Source organism: Lonchura striata, chromosome 3 (assembly GCF_050655825.1).
Source record: "Lonchura striata isolate lonStrDom1 chromosome 3, ASM5065582v1, whole genome shotgun sequence".
Classification (NCBI taxonomy): Eukaryota; Metazoa; Chordata; class Aves; order Passeriformes; family Estrildidae; genus Lonchura; species Lonchura striata.
In genome coordinates, this window is record NC_140705.1 from 99,566,898 (window position 1) to 99,589,046 (window position 22,149).

General features: G+C 34.3%; 1 protein-coding gene across 2 annotated transcripts in view; it reads left to right on the forward strand.

Moving 5' to 3' along the window:
* Window positions 1–22,149, forward strand: part of LRPPRC (leucine rich pentatricopeptide repeat containing) — an 85,441-nt gene that overhangs the window by 29,270 nt on the left and 34,022 nt on the right. For both annotated transcript variants that reach the window (XM_021526451.3, XM_021526450.3), the window contains exons 15-25: window positions 1,347–1,374; window positions 3,607–3,664; window positions 4,784–4,890; window positions 5,101–5,178; window positions 5,509–5,562; window positions 6,274–6,387; window positions 7,603–7,733; window positions 9,160–9,245; window positions 10,882–11,086; window positions 18,722–18,846; window positions 19,471–19,577. In XM_021526451.3, the coding sequence (XP_021382126.2) occupies window positions 1,347–1,374; window positions 3,607–3,664; window positions 4,784–4,890; window positions 5,101–5,178; window positions 5,509–5,562; window positions 6,274–6,387; window positions 7,603–7,733; window positions 9,160–9,245; window positions 10,882–11,086; window positions 18,722–18,846; window positions 19,471–19,577 (1,093 nt within the window). The remainder of the gene's footprint in view (window positions 1–1,346; window positions 1,375–3,606; window positions 3,665–4,783; window positions 4,891–5,100; window positions 5,179–5,508; window positions 5,563–6,273; window positions 6,388–7,602; window positions 7,734–9,159; window positions 9,246–10,881; window positions 11,087–18,721; window positions 18,847–19,470; window positions 19,578–22,149) is intronic.

Below are 22,149 nucleotides of genomic sequence, written 5' to 3' on the forward strand. Positions count from 1 at the left end.
TCCAATGAACAAAGTTCAGGTTTGGAGTGCAAAAGTACAGGGTAGGGATGCCAGGGACACATGAACAATGTCTGTGGCAGACTAGTTTATGGATTTTTGTTGAAACTGCTCTTCTCTAGTAACTGCTTCCAAGTACTCCCTTCTATTTGCCTGATGTACCATTACTGTTTCAAAGTCAAGTACTTTAGGAAATTGATGCATTTGATATCTGCGGTTCATTGTCATGCTGTCAGTGGTGGAGTGAGTTCACCCAACAAAGCTTAACTAACCTCACAGATAGCATTTTCTTTTCCCTCTGTGTGGACCTGCATTTGATTCATTTTCAAATACAAGTGGCAGTTGCACAGAAAGAACAAATGTTTCATACACTTGAACTTCCTAAATAAAATCCTAAATTTCTGTGAATGTGTTCAAGTTTTTGTGCGTCTGTTCAGACTGACATCTTATTTTCCTCTTATGAGAATAGCAGGAAGATAAAATTGTCCTAAGTTTTTATTCTCTTACCATTGCCCATGTTAATAATATTTTATAGTTGTTGAAAAGTTACAGTTATTGGAAATTTAGAGCTTCTAATGAGAATTTTGAAGTTGTATGAATTACAGGAAAGTAGCAGGTTTTTATTACTTGAGACAGCTGGTTTACATCAAGATGTCAGGGTTTTTATACTTTGAACAGGTTGACATGATTTTTGGTTGTAACCTCATGATGTACAGAGAAGTGTTCTTTCTCAAGTTCTTTTTCAATCTGTGGCTGGAGAAACTCTGGTTTGTTTTCTGCTTTTTAAAATACTATGTGTTTCTCTCACTATAATGATCATTATACCTTAAGAGATTTGATTATATTATTTTATTCATAGAATAAATGCATTAATCAATTTAATTAATTACTTTAATTGCCTGTAGTTATCTTGGTGTATAAAAAGTCTAATGCAAAGGAGAGTTAGATTTTTTTCCCTAAAAAATTCCATGTATAAAGTGCTTTCTATGTAGAGTGTAGCTTGAGTGAAGTTTATTTTCTTGAAATTCTAAATAGAGAAGTATAAAAAAAAAATACAATTAGGATATGTTAAAAATTTGAACTGAGACCAAAACTAAAACACTTTCTAGTCATAAGTGATCTGTTTGGAATGTTTATTTTAAGTTTTTTAGCAGAAATTATGACCATATTGAGTATAGTGAAAAGCTATTATCCTAAAGTTATTATGTACAAAATTGGTTTAAACAGTACATGGCAATTACTGTATTTTAATTTCATCTAAATAAGATGTTAATGTTCTGTGTTTTAAAGAAAGCGACAAGAGTAAAATCATTTTTGTTGCTTTTGTTATCCTTTGCTGCCCTCTTCAGCTCAGATGATGTACATCTATGGAGCAAGGTAAGTGGAGATAAAACTGTAAATAAAATCAAGATTCTTTAGGCATTGCATGTTTATGGTGCATTATTGTAAATCTGAATTCTGACACTGAAGATGGTAGACCTGCTGATTTGAGCAAGACTTCTGTCAGTGGCAGATCGGACAAGTGTATCAAACTGAGTTTTCAAATCAGACAGTTAAGTGGAATTGTGAAAAAAAGTGTGGTGTCACCATGTCATTTAGCTTATTCTACTGCAATTTCTAGCTCAATGTAGTTACTGCTGAAGGTGGTCGTAGCTTCTGGACCAAAGTGTGCCATGACTGTGCCATCAGGCATCAATTCACTTTCCTGCCCTCCTTAAACTTTCTCCCTGTCCTTACACTGGTGCTAACAAAATAGTAATGCAGACTTAGTTTTTGAGTTTCTGTTATATGACTTAAAGCATCAAAGTCAAAGCCAGATAAAAGAAATTACCTGGATGAACTCAAAGGGAAATTACTGATCATCTTGCATGACCCTACGTTAGGACTACATTAGAGAGACACTGGAATATAACTTAGTTGTTGCATTTTGCACAGTATTCGAACACAGTAGATTAGTGCTTTGGATGTGGTTTCAGAATTTGGGAAGGGATGCACTGTGCTTTTTATTGTTAATCTTCAGTATTGTGACTGCTGATTAATAAAAGTACATTTTAGATTTTGCAAAGAAATCTTGGAATGAAGTGGAAATTGATATTTGAAAAGTCACTGATCAATGATTTGTGTATAATCAATTCCAGATGTTTTTGCATTTTACTACCTTTTAATGCTCTGTGATGATTCTGCTAAGAGGATATTTTTGTCTACTGCCTCTCTCATTCCTTTTTCGCATTTATAAAAAAAGGGAGAGCAGGGAAAGAAAAAAGGGGGTTCTCTTATTGGTCCCATTATAAAAATAATTTTGAAGGACAGAGCTGAAGTAATGGTGGTCTGCATGTGAAGTAATATCTAGAGTTAATTCTGTTTTTCATCACAATGGAAGAAGAATGTTACTGTCTTCACTAAGTTTAGGAGTAAATACATGTATTGAACTTCTAAAATAAGAAATGCTAATTTGGAAAAAAAATAGCCATCTAGAAACAAAAATAATATGATGCATTTTTTTCTGTAATTCATTCCTTTTCATACTCTGATATTTGATTCAAAAGAGCTGTTATGACTTCCTTGGATTTTATTCCAGTGTGTATTGATTTGTAGGAAGATGAGGGGAAAAGGGCAGAAAGAAGCTGTAGTTTAACCGTGAACAGTGTCTATGGTGTTGGTAGAAAAGTAATAGATAAGATATTTAGTTGTACATTTGGTCTTTTCTGTCTTTATTTATCCATTTTCATCAACAATTGAAGGTGAGGGTTCCTTTTCTTTTGTCATTACTTAAAACACAGCACTTTGGCAGTGAAAATGCATCTCCTGACTTCTTTGAGATTGCATTCTAGAATCATGGGAGATAAAACAAATATTCTTGATACAAAATTTCAGCTTTTAACTGAAGATTTAATTCATAAGAATGATTTAATTTCCTTAAGAAGAGTCAAATGATTTTTAAAGTGATGTTGTTTGGGTTAAAGTATTTGTATGTAAGATGTGGGGAGCTTTTGGGTAAATGCTTCTTTTCTTTCAGAGGAAGTAAAATCTATATATTTCTTTTGTTTGCATGATGGATCAAATGAGTGCTAAATGTAGCTGAATGTAATTAATTTTTATGAACGCATGTTTTGTCATTCAAAATTACAATTATTTACAACTACCTGTACTAGTTACTTTAACTCTAGCAGAGCATGATAAATGTTCCTTTTTTTTTTTTTCTTTTTTTTTTTTTTTTGTATTTGCTTCTGTCAAATATAAAAAATAATAAGCTTTTTAGGACAATTTCAGCCTTTTGGTAAATTTGAACGTAATTGTAGCATCTTCAGGAGTGACACAGTGTCTTAGGATAGCTAACTTCCTGTAGAACGATATATAAACAGAATACTAGAGTGTTCTCTGTCTTAATGCTATACCTCAGAAAGCATTTCTGTTGCAATATTTTTTCAAGAAAGCCCTATTATTTACAAAAAAAAACCTCCTTTGTGTTTCTTAGAGAATGACTATGATGTGGTAAAGAATAATACTTTAACAGAGAGATGCTTTATTATTTTGAGAATTCAATTTCAGATACTATTTGTCCTTGCTTGCTTCTTTTGGCTGCAATGTACGATTATTCTGTCTCACCAGATAACAGAACTGTTGTACAAGGATGAACGTTATTGCCTGACGCCTCCAGGACCAACTGGTAGAGTTTCAATTTCTATGATTGTAACTTATCCACAAATCCGTTCTTCTGTGTAATGATGGGTTTGAGGGATTACAACAGTAAACACTGATTGCTTCTTTTTGAAAGTGAAATTTGAAAACATGTTGGGTAAAATCCTGATTCAAATAATCAGAGCATATTCTGTGAGAGCCACGAGATATTTTTTTTAGAATTATAAACAAATCTTACTGATAATTATTTATTTTTCTAAATGTATAGATCAAAATGGAGAAGGAATACAGTGCTTAAATACTTTTAAAAAATGGTAGTTTTTCAACCTACTTTTACATTTAGTAGTAAAGGTACTGATTTTGTGAGGCCAAATGGTACTTAGTATCCCAAATCTACCTTGAAATAAGTATGCTTTTTTTGTTTAATGTGGTTTTTTTTTTTAAAGGTTTGGTTTCCCCCCTCCTTTCAGAACTAGAGAGGCAAGGAGATATGGGGACAAGTAACCTTTGAGAAGGCAGTACTTGATACTCTTGCTGTTCTGGGAGGAGCTACAGGACCCCACATATTTTTACACTGCATAGATAAGAAACTTAGCATAATTTGATGAAATCTGTTCATCTTAATTTTCATTGGCTAATAGGCAGTTTCTTCAGTGTTACTTGCTCAAATTGTTAAAATATTTTTGCATGCTTTTATATTAATATTACAATATTTAATGTAACTTGGTAATGGAATATAATGGGTAAAATGTACAGAATAAATATGCAAAGTGTTAGAAATCTGTTTTTTCTTTTGAGCAATGACAAAATATTTGTGGCAACTATTTGGGGTAGCAGGCAGGAAAGGGGGGGAAGGCCTTGGGCAGTACCACTTCTGTCACACGGTAGTGGAAAAAATAGATTGAAGTAAGATTCTGTACTGAAAAGCTGTCACTAGGTCTGAAAATAATTAATATTCCTTTCACTCACCAGTTAGATATGTGCTCCCAAACCACATAATCTCTATGCCTCAGTGATCATTGTTGCCATTTCAGAGCCTCTCATCAGGGTGACATCTCACACCAAAATGATTTCTTATAAATTAATCTTGATAACATGACAGTCTCGGTAATTTTAGTGGAATGCTTTCTCTTGTTTTTTTCCACAGAAGCTGTTGGCTATTTTCTTTATCACTTGATTGACAGCATGAGTGACTCAGAGGTACAGGCCAAGGAGGAGCGTTTGAGACAATACTTCCATCAGCTGAAGAAGATGGTACCATTTCATTTTTTGCTACATAATGCCTGTCCTGCCTGACATGTATCTATTAGGTTTGAAATTGCTGCTTTTAAGTACAACCAGACCACTTCTCAATGACATGCAAGAGCTGCAGACTTGAATTACATCTGAGATAATTTCTGTTAGACAAATTTCAGTTTGGTTCTGTTTCAAAACTCATAATTTTTTTCCCACCTCTTGGTACAGAATATAGTTATCCCTACAAGCCACTACAGCGGCATTTGCAGACTGCTGGACTCCTCTCAAGTTCCTGAATTAATTAAGGTCTGTGGTTCTATAGCAATTACTTTGAATCTAAAAAAAAAATCTCTGAATATATTCTCCTTTGCAAAATAAATATCTTCATGCAGTGATTATATGTAAGCCTTTTAACCTTTCTATGATTTTTCACTGTTGTAGCTAGTTTAATTTCTAATGTGAAAGGGATACATTTAATAAGTGCTGTTTCAAGTCAGTATAATAATGCTGCAGAACACAGTTTTTTTTTTACCATTGCTATTATATAATTATCTTGAACCTTTGGAGTATGATATGCTTACTTAGAGATTGATCTTTGGGGGAGATCAGTGATATTTTTGTCTTACTGAATTTCAGGATGTAAGGTTACTGTGTAATAAAAAAACCCTGTCTACAGACAACATTCCAGAAGTAAGTAAATTCACCGTTCTTACTGTAATAATACTGTTTGGATATGGGGTTTTCATGAAGTGTAATCACTAGCTTTCAGGTCATGGAAGAATATTTATGTTATTTAAATCTACCATTTGAAGTTCAGAGGTTACTTTCCAGAGTAGGAGTAAAGGCTATCCAGATTTTCATAGAGACCTGATACTTGACCTTGGAGTTGGCTGAGGTCTCATGCCTCAGTTTCCCTGCCTGGTATATATTCTTTTGAAAGTTCTAGTTAGTTAACAGTAGTGGTGTGAGGCTTAATTCATGCTTGTAAAATTACAGTGATCCACTTGAGTGGCAGGAACCATATAAATCCATACTGCTCCTAATGGTCAAGTGTCAAGTCTTTACATTTCTGATCTGAGCAAAGTGGAGATGGAAAAAGAAACAGGCTGCTTGCTCTTCCCTACTTCCCTGAACACAAAGAACTGAGTGAGAGAAATAGTAACGTTGACCTTTGTAGATGTGTGACTTAATGTTGGGGTTTTTTATTTTTACTGTATTCTGACTCAAGTCTTCAATTAGTATGTACTATTTAAACAGATAAAAGCACCTTAAATGATTAAAAAAATTCATCAAGTATGAAGGAAGAGGATTATTTTGTCTGTCTTTTATTAAAGTGATCCGACAAGTTGTTCAGGGAAGGGTGTTTTCACAATTGACATTCTTTCTGTTACCTCCATTTAGAGTGCTAAATCTGACGTGTCTGCTTTGGAGAAGAAACTAGAACAGCGAAAAGCTGAAAACCAGCCTATTACAGATGTCTTGAAACAGCTCATACTTGCTCTTTGTGAAGAAGAGGTATCTTAAGCAATGCAGAGATAATTGGAAACACATAGCTATATTTTTAAAGGGACATAAATGACTGTGTTATGGAAAGACACAGTTAAGCAAAGACAAGTGCAGTGCTTCAGGTTTCATGGTTTGATGCTTATAAATCAAACATAAGTGCAAAAAGCAATTAAATCAAAAGGTTAACTAATTTCAGCAACACCTTGAATGGCATGTTTTGGGGTTGCTGAAGTTTGTTTACAATAATCTGCAAAGTGAATGATAGTAACAGCTGTGATAGGTTTATCATACATGCCAAATGTCCTTTCAAGCCATGGCTCCGGTCTCTTATATCTAGATTGTCAAGCAACTGATACATGCACTAGTCATTTGCAATTCAAATATTACTAGGTTGTTAATGCAGGGATTGAAATTCCATTTTCCTGCAGGAGGAAAGCTCTTCTGAGATAAAGGGTCTCTTGCCTTCATTCGGCAGGCGTCCAGCTGTAGTTTACATTCATTTAGTGTGTGTCTGTAATTTGTGGTGGGGTATCACCACACTTTTGTTCAGTTTCTTGTTCAGTATGATCCTGCCTGTAAAGCTGGATATATAGGAACAGTAACAGTTGTGCAGATGATAGCACAATATTCTCTGCTGCTACGAACACAATTCAGAAAGAGTTGTGTATCTCGGCTGTGTATCTCTACAGTTTTGCATATGAAATAAGCCTAGAATGCAAACACCATTGCAAGTTGAAAGTGGTCAAATGTATTAATAAGAATTTATAGAAAAACAAGCTTTCTATGGAATTATTAAGTGGTTTCTTATTCTTTAGAAAGTAGTTTTGTTATGCGTTTGGCAGTGTACCAGGTGAAAATGGCTATGAATTCCAAATAAGTAAGAACTGTTTTAGAATATGAGTTAGTCATGTTCATGGTTTTGGGATTAAAAAAAAAAAAAGAAATGTTACATTAAAAAGTGCAGGAAATATAAATACAAAGCAAGAAAACTTATTTAGAAGTCTATTCTCAAATTAATGTAAAAGCTGTTCTACAAAAATGTTTGCGAAACAGCTTTCATTCTTAAAATTTCCTAAAGCATTACAACACTGTGTGTTCATATATATGGTCGTACACTACTAAAAGCACTAAAGCAGTCATGTAACTGCACACTGAATGTATAAGATTCATAATGTCAGATTGACTTTTTCTCTTGTTCACATCTTTGCTTTGTTCCTTTTTTAGAATATGCAAAAAGCCCTTGAAGTGAAAACCAAATACGAACCGGACATGGTTGTCGGTGGCTATGCAGCCTTAATAAATTTGTGCTGTCGACATGATAATGTAGAAGAGGCAATGAACCTGAAAGAAAAAGTGTAAGTACACCGGCACTGAAACATGTCACAGAGATTTATGCTGATACACAGACCTTGTTGAATTAAGTAGGTTGGGTATTAACCCCCTCATCCATTTTTAATTAGTTTTCCCCAACAATGTATGTGCATTTAAAACAGTCATGGGTGTGGTTTTTGGAAACAAAAAATTTGCTTTGTGTAATTGAACATTAGAAGCAGCTACTTTGTGTGGTCAGTAATTTTATTTTATTTTTATTTTGAAAAAGGCAGATTGCTACATGAAGTGTGTTTTATTTTTATTTTAAATATGCATAGTGTCTAAATTTAATTTTGGCTTAATTTTCAGTTAAAGATGGGTACCTGTACTGTGTGTTACAAAGCACCTAGAATGTGTTTAGAGTGCAGGACACCTATAGTGTTTTTAGAATAGCAGTGTTTGAGTAGTGTTACTTTAAGACTGTCAATAAGTATTCTATTTTAAATTTTTATATTCAGTTCTTTGTATTTTGGCAGTAAAAGTTAGCTCCCAGCTAAAACATGCCATGCATGACTTAGCCCGGAGCAAATTCTTACAGATGGTCCTTCTATTTGCCCCTTTCTTTTTTTCCCTCAAAAGACTCCTTTTGATCTGGTGCTGTAGTGAATAAAAAACAAGTTATATGTGACTTTCAGGGTATTTCTCACATACACCCACAAAGTACTTGCTTAGGTTTTGCAGTAGGTTGGCAGGCAGGTGCTCATTATACTGTGCTGGTGTTAGAAATTTTGTGAAATGATTGAACTGTTAATATAAAGAATTTTGCCACTCTACAAATAGGGGTTGTGTATTGGCTTTGGCTGTAGTTCTGCTCTCGCACAGTCCCCAGTGTGAGCTTGCAGGAAGTGAAATTCAGTCTTCTGCTGGATTTTAACTGCGGTAACACATTTTTACTGATCTGCCTCAAGCGTAGCCTCATTGCAAAGTGCCTCTTTGGATTTTTATACAAAGAAACAGTGGTGAAGGAACTAACTTTTAGTACTTCAGAGGAAAGAAACAACGCAGAGCAGAAACTTCAAAATAGGGGCTTGTAACTTAGGCAAATAGTTTCAATCTCTCGATCAAAAAGAATATAGCCCTGTTCCAGTCATCTGCACTGTTTTCTTCCCTGGCTTCTGAAAAATACCCTATTTTATGCAATAACTACCACATAATTAATTAAACCATATGACTCTTTCTCAGAAACATAACCTTTGGCTTTTGAGGGTGGAAAGGTGTGTGGATTGTATTTTTAAATCATGTTCTAATGATGCATCTTTTCCATTCTATCATATTTTTCCTTTAAGACTTACTATAATTTTTAGCTCTTAGTGCTGTTGCTGTGTTATATACTTTGAAAAATAAATCTTTAAGCAGAAGCTATAAAATGTGAGCCTCTGTTGATAAAATTCTTGATGCTTTAATTTCCAGCTTCCCTAAGAATTCACCTGTTGCTCTTGACAGTGGAAAGTACGTAGCACTGGTAGAAGTCTTAGAAAAGCATGGTAGACTGGAAGGTAATCCATTTGCTTTCATTGTGTGTTTCTGCTATATAATAAAGGTATCTTGCCTTGAGAATAAAAATGTGACTTGATATTAATGGTATATCATGTCCTGAAAAGTGCTTGAACATTTTGCATACAAATTTGCATGTGAATTCAACCAGAGATGCTTGGACAGTGCAGGCCATTAGTTTTAATGGATTGGCAAGCTTGTCATTTACATTTGCACAGCTCAGTGCTTTTTGCATTTCTGCAGCTAGTTTTTATTAGCATTGCTGTTTGGATTGAGTTTGAAGATCATGACTTATGGCACAAATTGCGTATGTGCCTAGACTAATGGCTTTGTTTTTGCTTAAGAAGGTCTGAAGGCTGAACATAAAACCTATAAACATAACCCTCTCATAAGAGCCAAGTACTGCAAAAAAAATTTTTAACTTTTCATAAAGTATATATTTTTCTGTTACTATTCTTTTTTGTGTTTGCTCTTAATTTTATGTTTAATCTGTAAACTTCCTGGAAATTTTGGCTTTTTAATGTGTGTTCTACAAACTGCGTATTTTATATTTCTAGATATTTGCATTAAGCTGTTAGCTCTTTCATTTTTGTAATTTAGTCTAATATAATTCTGTGGTTTACATGATTTGGTTGATCTTTAAAAAGAACTCTAGACTATCATTGGCTTTAAAAGGTAATTCTGAATATTGAGTTCTATGATTTTGTAGAGTAACAACTACACTAACACTATAAAACATGGTCTAAGCCTAGACACAAAATGTAATGGTTTTATTTAAAACACTGTAAAATAAAAAAAAAAGCAAATACAGTTTTTTTCATGTAAGATCTTCCTTTGAAATTTGTCTTGGCCTTTTATGAAGCTTACTGTTACAAAAATAATAAACAAAGCTGATGTTGCCCAAATCATAATAAATCAGATCATGTCCACCTCTACATTAAGCAGTTTGAAAATATGAGCTTGCTTTTAAGACCATAAATGTTCCTCAGAAAATAAAATAATTCAGAAATGTAGCCAAACGTAAAGTGGTCAAAACATTCTGTCTATGCAGTAATTAAGAACATTATAAAAATGCACTTATTCCATATACAAAAATGTTTGTTTCCGCCTTACTAATGAAGCTTAATGAACCTAATGTTTTAACATGCAGTCTGTTAGAAAGCTTTCATTGGCTCTCCTTGGCTAATTAGTATCGACACAGCAAACAGGCCCTATCGGTATCAGACCATTAGTCTGGCTGTATATACAGTGTAAACATATCTTTATTATCTGGCCTCGTGACAAGCCATCTGCTGAAGAAACAATGGAGTGATTTAGCAGATGTTAGCATTGAACGATAAAAGCATCCATTTAGTAGAATCTTGCAGCTATAGGGCAGGCTGTACAGGGTTATGTGGTGCAGAGTGGGCACACAGTTCCTATCTATAATTTGTAGTCAAAGTTGCAGGAAAATGATAAAACCATGCTATTGTGGATTTATAATTGTAGTCTCGTTTAGAAATGCAAGTAGTAATTAACTTGAAATCGGCATTATACACCAGAATTTACATTCCTGCTGGGTTTGAAATGCTGTTTTAATAGCAGTTTGTTTTCCCTACATGAAATTACCTAAGGGTCTTTTGTGTTGTTTCATTGTAGATGCTATTAACATTCTAACGGAGATGAAAGAGAAGGATGTTCCTATCTCGGGCAGAGCAGTTGCATCTTTTCTCCGCATTCTTAATGCCGCTGCCATGCGAGGTGAAGTTGAAACAGTGAATCGATTACATGACGCCATTGCAAACCTGGGGTTGGTGCAAACTGCTGCCCTTCATGCCCCTCTGATTACAGTTCACCTTGAAAAGTAAGCTATGCCTGGGCTTCAGATGAACCAAGTTATGATTTTTATATGTGTTCTATGACCTGTGTATGCAATTCACAGCTGCGCGTATATGTCTGGAAGTGCTCACGCACGTGCAATTACTGAAGTGATCTTAGAGCAGTAATGAACTAATATGTTTTCTTCATTTAGCTAAGTCTCTTTTCATCAGCTAGACATCATGTCATGATCTCTGGGAGCAGCAGCTGTGTTTTATGGGCACATCAGAGATGAAGTGGCTATATGTTGGAATATGCTTATGAATTAGTTTGTTCTAAAGTCTGTTTGACAAGATAGCTATTCAGAACATGATAGGTGCAGTCTCAGCTCTTGTGGTTAAGTGGAACATGTTTCCACATCAAAACAGCATTATTTTGCTGTGCCTTCCAGTATATCTCAGGTGAGTTGCAGGGTGGTTGTTGAATACTAAAGTATTTTTAATTCATGTAATTCAAATAATTTTATATCATTGCCAGTAGGCTGCTATGTGGCTGAATTGAAAATTCAAAGAAAATACTGTCTGGTCTGTTATGTTTGAAGGGTTTTGCCTGTATATACTTGTAGTAGCATTTATTAGAGAAAATGTAAATTATTAGAGAATTTTGTACAGGCATTATGGTGGGAAATATCTTTAATTCCATGTGTTTTATTCCTTTGCATGAGTTTTCATTATGAGGTGTAGGATATTTGAATTAACATGTATATGAATTTTATAATAATTTCCTTTTAAAATTGAGGCAAGAGTCACTTTTCCTTTACCATGTGCACAGTCCTTTTATTATTCATTTGTATGTCACTTATCTAGTTCCTGTATTTTCAACACTTGTAGCTAGAGTTTATGAATCAATTTCTTGAGATTTGGCTCATGTAAACAAAATGTTATTGGCATAAATATAATACCTATGAAATAAATGAATTTTTCCTAGTATCATATAAGTCAGCCATGTAGGGGCTTTTAGTTCTTGTAAGTATTCTGGGTATGCAAGGTCTGTATAACATTTCTGTACTGAAAATTCTTGAGCAAGAGCTAACTCTTAGTAGATGTGTGCATATTCTTTTTTAAAAACAGTGTTTTAGCAAAGTGGTCAACAGTTAAGAATATAGTGTACATCTTCGTAGTCAGTGACTCTGCCTTGGTTGCATCACAAGCCAGGCAGATATTTATGAAAGTAATTTAACTGCAATCATATGTAACTAATGTGTCGGAAAAATATCTGATATGCTTTGCAGTGTGCATAAGAGCAGCTGCATTTTGCATAATTGCTTTATGCACATTGACATGCGAGTTGTACCTGGTGCTACTTCAGCTCTTTTCATTTGAGGTGTAGTGTATGATGATGTAGATAAAGGTGTGATCATGTGCAGATGAAAACGGGACAGTAATAAGTGTTAGTTTATTTTGATTCCTCTCTTTTTTTGGAGTATAAGTTTTTGGGAAAAATTAAGTTGGAGCTTTATTATTAATAAAGGAACTAGATTGAGACTAGATTGATGAAGGAGAAAGTAGTTCCGGACTGTGGAATTGAATGGCTTGAAGTCATTGGTTCTCAACTCCAGAGGTGCAAATATATTTCATGTATATAAACAAAACACAAAGGAAGCCAGTTTCTTATGGATTTTTCCCATCTTATGGGTGGAGACTTGATCTTCTCTGATGGTAGGCAGAATTTGGAAGGTTTTTTCCTACATAATTTGCTTAGGAGGAATAACAGCATTTTCAGTGGGGTGTTTGTTTTTTGGCAAGGGGGAGGTGCTGTGGTTTGGGGTTGGTTTGTTTTTCTTATATATGCCAAGAGTATTTTGAAAGTTATGAGTGACTGAAGTGTTAGTCATTTCTTTCAGTAGTAGGGCTTATTGTTTGCCATCCTGCAGCTCAAGTATCATGCTGAAATGTTGTCATTTAGCTGCAGGTCATCAGTATGCCTCTGAAATAAGCTCTGGGGTATTTAAAAATGCTCCACAGTAGTGGTTATACTAGTGTTTTGTGTTCTTAATTTATTTCACACTTTTTAATTGCTTGTAAAGGAGTCTTTTGAAGATTTCAACAATTACAGGTATAAAATGTTTTCATCCACACATTTTTTCCAGTCCTGAATATTCTTAAGTTCTTACTAAGTCCTAGTGCAAGTTAAAAGTTTTAACATGGAAATGAAAAAAATGTTGATGGTGGACAGCATAACTTTACAAAAGCCAGCATTCTAGTAGAATGGACATTTTTGCCTTTAATATTCCGGGAAATATTTAACTGAAGTAACCAGAAAAAGAACCCATACTTACCTTACAGTTTTTCTGATACTGAGTAAGGGAACTACCCCCTGCATTGAAATTTCTGATTTTTATTTATGACCTTGAACAGTTTCTCAAGACGGAAAAATCACATTAAAAATTGAGACAGTCCATATCATCGTGGTCTAACATATAATGTGATAACCTTCCTTGGACTGTGTGACAAAAATCTGCAAGGATATAAAGAACTTGTACTTTGTCTTAAAATATGTCTTACTTTTGAAGTGGTTCTTCCACCTGCTGATAATTAGAAAAACTTGTGATACCTACATAATGTACAAATTATAAAGATTTGTAAGGATTGTAGTTTTGCCTTAAGTTCTCTACAAACTCACCTTTGAGAAAAGAAACAAAATTCTTCAGGGTTGAAATTTACTAATTCCTGAGATATAAGAAGTGCTCTTAAGCAGAGGGAAGAAAATTTGCAGGTAAACTATGAAAGCATTAAGTTACAGCCCATATGAGTAAATTATTTTGTAGTTTTGTAGTCGGGGAACACAAGCTGTTAATACCTGTATTTTAAATGATAAAAGGACTATAGTTGGATTGTTTTTCTTTAAAAATGGTTAGTGTATTTTAATACAGCATTGCCCAGTAGAGCATTTTGTGCTCATTTGTCATTAATCTCATATAAACCCATTTTGATTAGTTTCTTATGTAGGAGACAGAGCATGAATACAGTGGCTTGACGATTTTCCTTCTGTTGTTTTCACAGTTAAAATCAACTGTGATTCTTTTTGAGATAATTCTGCAGCACTTACAAGTTATTTGACTTATCTATGCACTTTTTAAAAATAGGAATCTTGGTAAATTAAATGGTGTTTTTAGTGGGGGACACATGTCTCTAGTGGGGAGAGGTTTTTTCCCAAGTTTTAGCAGCATTATTTCAAATATTTTATTTTAACTCCTTAGGTGTTGCAATGAAATTAGAGATGTTTGGCTCTCTTACTCCATTATTGCAATTAGGAATTTAGCATCATCGATGCCAAAGGACAAAAGTGTCTCATTTGCCCTATGGGGACAGGACAGTGATAAGATGATTTTTCGTCAAGGATCATTGGGTCGTAATTAAGTTACATTCATGGCTATTGCTTTTTGAAGGATGATTGGTAAATGACAGGCTTCATGTGCTTGCTATGGACAGTGTTCACTAGGGTTTTTTCTCCCTCTGTCAGAAAATCCTGTTGAGTCTGATAATGTAAATGTGGCATTTTATTCTGAACAAAAGAGCAGGGAAATGAGCTATCTTGTCTAATCATTCAGTTGTTTAACACCGACTTCCAGTTTAGACTCAATTGGCTGGAAAGCACTTGACATGTGAAGTTAGTGCTGTTCGGAACGCATGTTTGAGTAAATTTTAAAGTAAGTGACAGCTAAATTGTACCTAGGGAAATTACAAAGCCTTCAACACAGTTAATTTTTTGGGGAGGATTAGTTGTAATTGCAACACCAGTCTCCTTGAAGATTCCTTAGTACAGTAAATGAACAGAAACACATTTAGCTCTTTCAAGAGCCTGTTCTCTTTTTACAGAATAATTTTTGTAAAGCTGATTGTACCTTGCTGAATTGACTTCCCTCTACACTAACATCTGCTTCAGATTTGTAGAGAGGGATTTGTTTTACCAGGCTACCCTCCACCCCCACCCCAGAGAGTCCCTTTTTTCTTTTTACCTCTCTAGTGATTTCAGGTTTGAGAGCTTTTCAATCAGTAAACCCCTTAGGTAAATTGCCACTTCACTAAAGCTTTATGCATAATGTTACAGCACTTCATTCCAATTAAAATCAATATTTGGAGTCTTATTTTTATCAGGCAGACTCTCTGGTTGGGAAAGTTGTTTATTACAAGTAAAAGGGTTAGATTTAGTGCTATATTCTTTAAGCAAGAGGGGAGTGGCTTGTTGAAAGTGGGGGGGGAGCTGAAATAGGGGGGAATGGTATAGCTAATCCTGGTACAGTGTGTCCTATAAACCTACCACTAACTGAGTCATTTTGGCTCTTCAGATAGCTTTGTGTGATTAAAATTGCCCACACAAATATTTTGGAAGATTGGACCCATAATACCTTGGACTTCATAGCCATTCTAAACAGAAAAGAATAAAAAAACTTGGTATCTTAACCTGAACTTCACTTTGGCTGGAAAATAATGCCAAAACAGGACACTTCTGGGGCTGCATAAAGGCCAAACAAAATGTACTTGTGGCTGAGGCTTCTTTTGTAATTCAAAAATAAGAGTATATGTTCTTTTTTTAAAAGAGCAAGTTTCGAAGTGCCAGAAAAATACACCTAATCTTTAAGTGGAACAGGTCTTAGTCTTGAACAGATAATATTTGTGAGTGACTTAAAACTGTAGTATCTGGCCAACTCAAAATGAAGCATGGATGGTCTATGTTCGTGCTTTAAACACTATTCCAAACTGATGCTGGAAATACAATTTTTCCAACATTGCTATGAATACATGGGCTTTTTTTTTTCCTTTTTGACTTGAACCATATTAATTAAATAGTAATTTTAGACAAGGCTTTTAATGTTTTAGAGTAGTAAGTATCCTTTGGGAGGATAAAAGGGTGTTTGACATGAATAACTTCTTACAGACAGACTCCCAAATACTTTCACATGTACAGCTGTTTGTTAGTTTAAAATCATTATGTCTAAATAGCATTTTCTTAAAAATGTAGAAATTCTCTTTTGTGCAGTTTTTTATTATAATTGTTTCAAGAAACACATTAAAATGTTATGTCTGCTTGAAATTTGAAGCCTACAGTGAGTTCCTTTTTTCATTTTCTAAAAGGACTGTAAAAACTGCTTACAAAAGTAGCTGCTGGTATTTACTTGGAATTAACTGCTGTTTGTGACAGTTAAAAAATACTGCAGATTGTTAAATTATAGAAGCTCAAGTACAAGCATAAGCTTGATAATTTTTTCTTTCCAGTAGTGGTACCAACAATTTGCTGAGTCAGAACTTTTCTATGTTTTATTGCTTTATATTTGTCTTTACCAGTTTTAGTATTTGTATGTTCTATAAACCCCGTTCCCAATAAACTATGGATGACTGGTTAGTTGATTGAATGCAACTGAGCAAATATATCTGATTTTTAGTAGATTAAAACCAGTTATAACAGTACACAGTGTGTAAGATACAGTACTCCTTAAACACAAACTTAATCAGCCCCTTTGAGCAGTAGGTCCCAGTAACAAGTACAGTATTTAAATTTATTTTGGTTTCAGGTCTTTGCTGACTTTTTTTCCTCTGCATGTACAGTATTAATGCTTTCAGCAGTATACATGTAGAGACTAGGAAACTGTTAATGCTACTGCTTGAATGACATTCCAATTACTCATTCATTTATTGATAGCTTTGACCTAAAAACAGTCACTTTAATCCTTTAGGAATAACACCAAGACAATACTATAGCTGTTTGAGCATCATTCTGAAAAGCTAGATTTATCACTGAAAACTTTAATTTGAATATATAAATGTTGTTGTGCCTCCTTAGAAATTGAGTAGTTTTCTATAAAACTGTTTTTTTTCTAGATGTTAACTGAACTTGCATCTAAAGCAGGAGAAAAATACTGATTATATAAATCTTTATATCTGACTATGGTAACTACCATAGTATTTCGCTTTTATGACAGTAATCTAGCCTGCAACATCTACTTGCAGTTTTGAAATTAACCTGTAATTTAGTCTTCACCCCAAATGACAAAAATTCAAATGACTCCATGGGGTGCCAGAAGATGCACTGTAAACAAGGCTCAGTAAGGGGGATAAGGTAGAAATCCATTATCTTAGGTTCTTTTAAAGAATGCCAGTATTACTGAATAAAATTAATTCTTCTTCTGTGTTTTACTGTTATTTTTTTTTAAATATTAGCATAGATAATGATAGTAGCACATGGTAGTTTAGTTAGTTATTCTTTGAAAAAGCAAAATCTGTGCTGCACAAGAAACGCAGTGTGAGGAGAGGACATCTGAATTTGGCTTGTTTTAACAGTAATGTCTTGATTTGTTAAGGTTTTGTTGATGAAAAATAACATTTTCATCATCCTTGGGAATGTTGCTTTGGAATGTTAAATCATTATTTCGAGTCAGCCTTGCAGCTGCTGTTGTTAAGTGATATTTTAATTTTTTTTTCTTTTGGTAACTTAGATCATCCATATCAAATAAGGCTCTTGAAATCTAAAATGCAGTCTTATTGACTGCCTGGCTACTTACATTTTGTGTGTGTGTGGTCTTGGTTTGTTTTGCTTAAACATTACCCTTCAAATAATGACTTGACATACTGTTTTACCAGTGTGTCTGTGGTTGTCCTTGGTTATTTCTGGTGGTTTTGCTTTCTTTTGTTTAGTTTTGTTTCAATATTGGGTTGTAATCCTGTGAAAAAAGTTTACAGCAGATGATTAAGTACAGTTAGTTATACAGTATGGAAGGTTATTTTATCTTTGTTGTTACTGTGATTGTTTTTGACTTTCCAGTTTTGCATTTTAATTATGTATATTTCTGAAGGTGTTAACATGTATACATAGGGGAAAATTCAGTGAAGGATTGAGGTACCAAGAAAGGAATTATTCTGTGTTTTACTTCCACTTGCTGCTGAAAGGCTTCTGACAAAATGCATTTAATGCCGTCTTGTACACTTATTTACCATTACACAGATTTACAGTAGTATCATGTCTCTGATGTGGATAGGCCAGCATACAACACATTTGGTACCATACTATATTGTTGAATTAACTGCAAAAATTGTATTTTTAAAGTAGAAAATATCTGTTGGGTTCTGATTTTCATATAGAATAGAATAATGCTATAGTCCTTCCATTGTGATGGAATGGACATCAACAGATTATTTACAGGCACTCTGTTAAGGTGTAAATCAGTATAAAACAATCTAGTGAGCTGTGGTTATCTTAACTCTGGTGATCTCTACTGAAACAAAATATTGTGGAATAATTTTGAAGAAATTGGAAATGCCTAAACATAGACATAGAGGTAATAGAGTGTACATGGTATTACTTACAAATGAGAAAAATAAAGGTGTTGAACACTTAAGTGAATTTTCCATGGAGTTTGGGTTTTGTCAAGATAGGACATAGCATATCTTAAGAATATTGCTCAAAAATTAAGTGCATCTGATGCTAAGGAACATTCACACCTTTGGTTAATTTGTAGTGAACAGTGGTCATAGAATCAAAAACAATAAGACTTGAGGGGGGAATAAACACTTGGATTATAGACTGCTAAATGAATTTTCTCTGAAATTTTCAAGATTAAAATGGTTTCAGCATGGATTGCTCCTGCTCAGAAAGTTTTTGTTCTTGTTTTGTTTCATTCCACAAGGGATGACATGCCTGCAGCTCTGGAAGCTTTAATCAGCTGCTACAAGAAGTATGGTAAAATTCTTCAACTTCATAACATCTGCTGTAAACTGGTAGAAAAAGGAGATGCTGATCTTCTGCAGAAGGGTTAGTTGCATGTAGTCAAATGCTGTCTGCTAATATGAAGTGTTTTCTGGGGGTTTTTCTTCCAGGATTTGTGTATTGTTTCTTTCAATTGAAAGGAAAAAAAAGTTTGTCCTTATATGTAAACTTCAAAGCACTAATATGATGTCTGCATTCTTCAGATTAAAAAATTGATTGTAATTTTAAACACAGAACAGCTCTGTTTGTATAATACATCATTGAGCTCTCCAAGATTAGTGCTAATACTTGTTCTAGCTGTGTATGTTACTATTAAGAAACAAATTAATAGTAACACATCACAATAACAAAACAATACATCTGTTTTTCAAATAGCTGTGCAGTTCACAAACCATATATCCTCACTTTCTATGAGGAGAGCATGCCAGTATAGTCTGTTTTGTTGAATATAGTTCAAAATGTAGTGCAGAAAAACATATAAAATATGCTCAACCACAAAGCTACAGCAAATTGTGTCATGTGTTATAATCATTCTGTTTGTTTCAAAATTATCCCACTATAGCTTATCTTTTATGAGGCTTGGAAAAGATTTGTGTTAGGAATGTCTGACATAAATATTGAAATGCTTTAATATATTGAGTAAATTAATGAGTTTTATTCTGTCTTTAGTTTCAGATTTTATAAGCAGAGAACATGGTGACATGATGGCTCTTTATGATCTCTTCTTCGCCTTCTTGCAAACAGGAAAATACAAAGAGGCCAAGAAGGTCATTGAGGTGGGATTTTAACTATAGTACTCTAATTGTGCAGCTATTTAGACTCTTAATTAGAAACATTTAAAGTTTTTAACCTTTAATTAGTCTTGTTCTGATTCACATTAATAGAATGCAATCCCAGTAATAAAAAACCCTTGGCCAGCTTTATTTTGTATAATTACAGTTCAGAAGAGAGACAGTTGTCTTGTACATTGAAATTGTTTCCTTACTTTTTCAAATTTGCTCTTATATATCAAAATGATATTTGCATATTAAATATCGGATTGTGGAACAATTAAATTAAACTGGCATTCCTGGGTGTAAAGTTGCTAATCCTCTTTCCGAAGGAATTCTTTGTTCTTAAAAGCACTGGAATTTAATTTGCTGCAGACCATGCTCAGATTTATTTGTAATGCTTGTCTACAAGTTAATCAGCCAAACAAGCGCTGTCTGCTACTGTTTGGCATTTAATTTAGCATTTCTTCTCTCTCTCCCTTTTTCAGGATAGTAAGCAGCTTATAGGAAGTGGTAGGTGACAAACTTGGTCTATTTAGGATTAGTATATTTTATCTAGACTTGATTGAAATTGTGCTTACTGAAATTGATAAGTCAAAGGGGCAGCTGCAGAGTCTGCCCAGATTGTGATTTTTTTTTTTCTTCTTAACACAGTTGTAGGCTTTTAAAATGCTGCATAAGTTTTTCACTTAATGTATGGGAGCATCTTGCAGAAAAGGTAATAGTTTGTCCTCCACATTTGTGTTGTGCTCATACACAACTCTAACCTAATTTTTGGGATTTTTTTCCTTTCTGATCCAAAAAATGCATTTTCTTCTAGTTCCCCTTAGAATATTTGAAATACCAGTTATCTCTGCTTGAATTATCTAATGGAATTCTTGCATTTAAAAAATCTTAACTGAAGATCTGTTTGTTTGTCTGTGGTGGAACAATACTGTCCTGCTGTGGGGTGTGTGGATATTGCTAAGCCAAATGTAGAAACAGTGGTATTTTTGTTCCGAGAGGGTGTTTTGGAGCTCAAATCTGATAATACAGAAGAACAGAAATATCAGTGTCTGACAGCAGATGACACTGAGGAGTCGAGTTCTTTTTACAGTGATTAAAGCATATAGGAGGTGAAAATATGAAATCTGAGATTTAGAAGTAAAATTAAAGCTAAATGAGCAAAACTGTTATGTCATGTGATTTAGCAGCTCTTTCTTTGATATTAGCATTTAATTTCTCAGAGTTCCTATTGGTATCTGGAGCTCTGTAATGGTGAATAGGATAATAAGCAAGTTATCAAATTGTAGGGGCACTGAAACTCTTGTTGTTTTCTTAAAACATGCCAGATTCTCTCTGCAGGTATTCAGTATTTGGTGATTAATCATGAGTCACCAGAAATAACCACGAATGTTTAGGCATAAATCTGAACACCAAATATCTGGAGATGAAATGAAAGTTTTCCTGCCTTGTCTGACCCTTGTAGAACAACTAGACTGAAGCATGTGGTAGTTTGGTAGTGGGAGTCTCTTCTGAGGCGATGCTGACTGGAAGAGAAGTTGTGTTTGAGAAGGCTGTGGGGGAAATGCTGTTCATGAGGCATCACAGGGTTCATGTGATAAGGTAACAGTTTGTTGTATCCTTGAACTGCCTTGTTAAGCTCTTGAAAATCTTGTTCTCAGAGGCAGTAGCTACAGGTAAGGTAGCCTTGGCTGCTCTGTAAAGTGTAAATCTACTTTATTCTAGCTGCGCCTGGAGATTCCTGAGCCCCCAGAGTTGTGCTGGTAGATGTTGTTTTGCTTTACACTGACAAAAAGTTCTACCAATGGGCACATCAGGACATGATTTAGTCTTCTTAAATGTACCTCAACTGATATGTTAGCTTTTGTCTTGAGTCCTTCAAAGATGATCATGTCAACACAGTTGGCGAATCTCTCTTCTTGCCCTTTACCACAAGGTCACATACTAGCTTGCTTTCCCTTGGATGGGCACAGCATGACTTCTATGTCATCAAATCTAGCTCTGGATACTTAAGATTTTTTCCCTTACTTAGAAAGGCAGCTTAATTGCCTTTTGTCCTTGAATTTTTTTTTTCATAAAGAAAAAAGGAAGAAAATTAGGTCAATATGTTTTGCCTTTAACTAAACTAAACTACATTAAAACTAATGTAGGCTAAAAGAAAGGGATGTGAATTTTCAATAAATAGGATTAGGGGAAAAGTACTTTCTAAAAAAATATTTACCTATCCTCTGAAATGTTTTCTTATTTCAAAAATATTTAATCAGATCTGCTCCTGGACAGAGGTCTTAAATAATTGTGTGGAGAGAATCTAGAAGAATTGTTTGGCCTTATGTTCTTCTAAGTCTGGTATATAAATGGTAAAAGAGTATTTTAGAGCCTAGTCTGCCAGATCTCTCAACTGGTTACCTGTTGCCTGTACTGGACAGTTAAAAGTCCCTTTTACTCAGCTGTTGATTGCCACTTCATTAAGCAGGTGCTTAGTATCTCCAGTAATGGGAAGGTCATCCAGAAGAGTAAAGTAAAAAAAGGGGATGTTATACCACCTTGGAGAAATCTATTTATTCCCCTATTCACC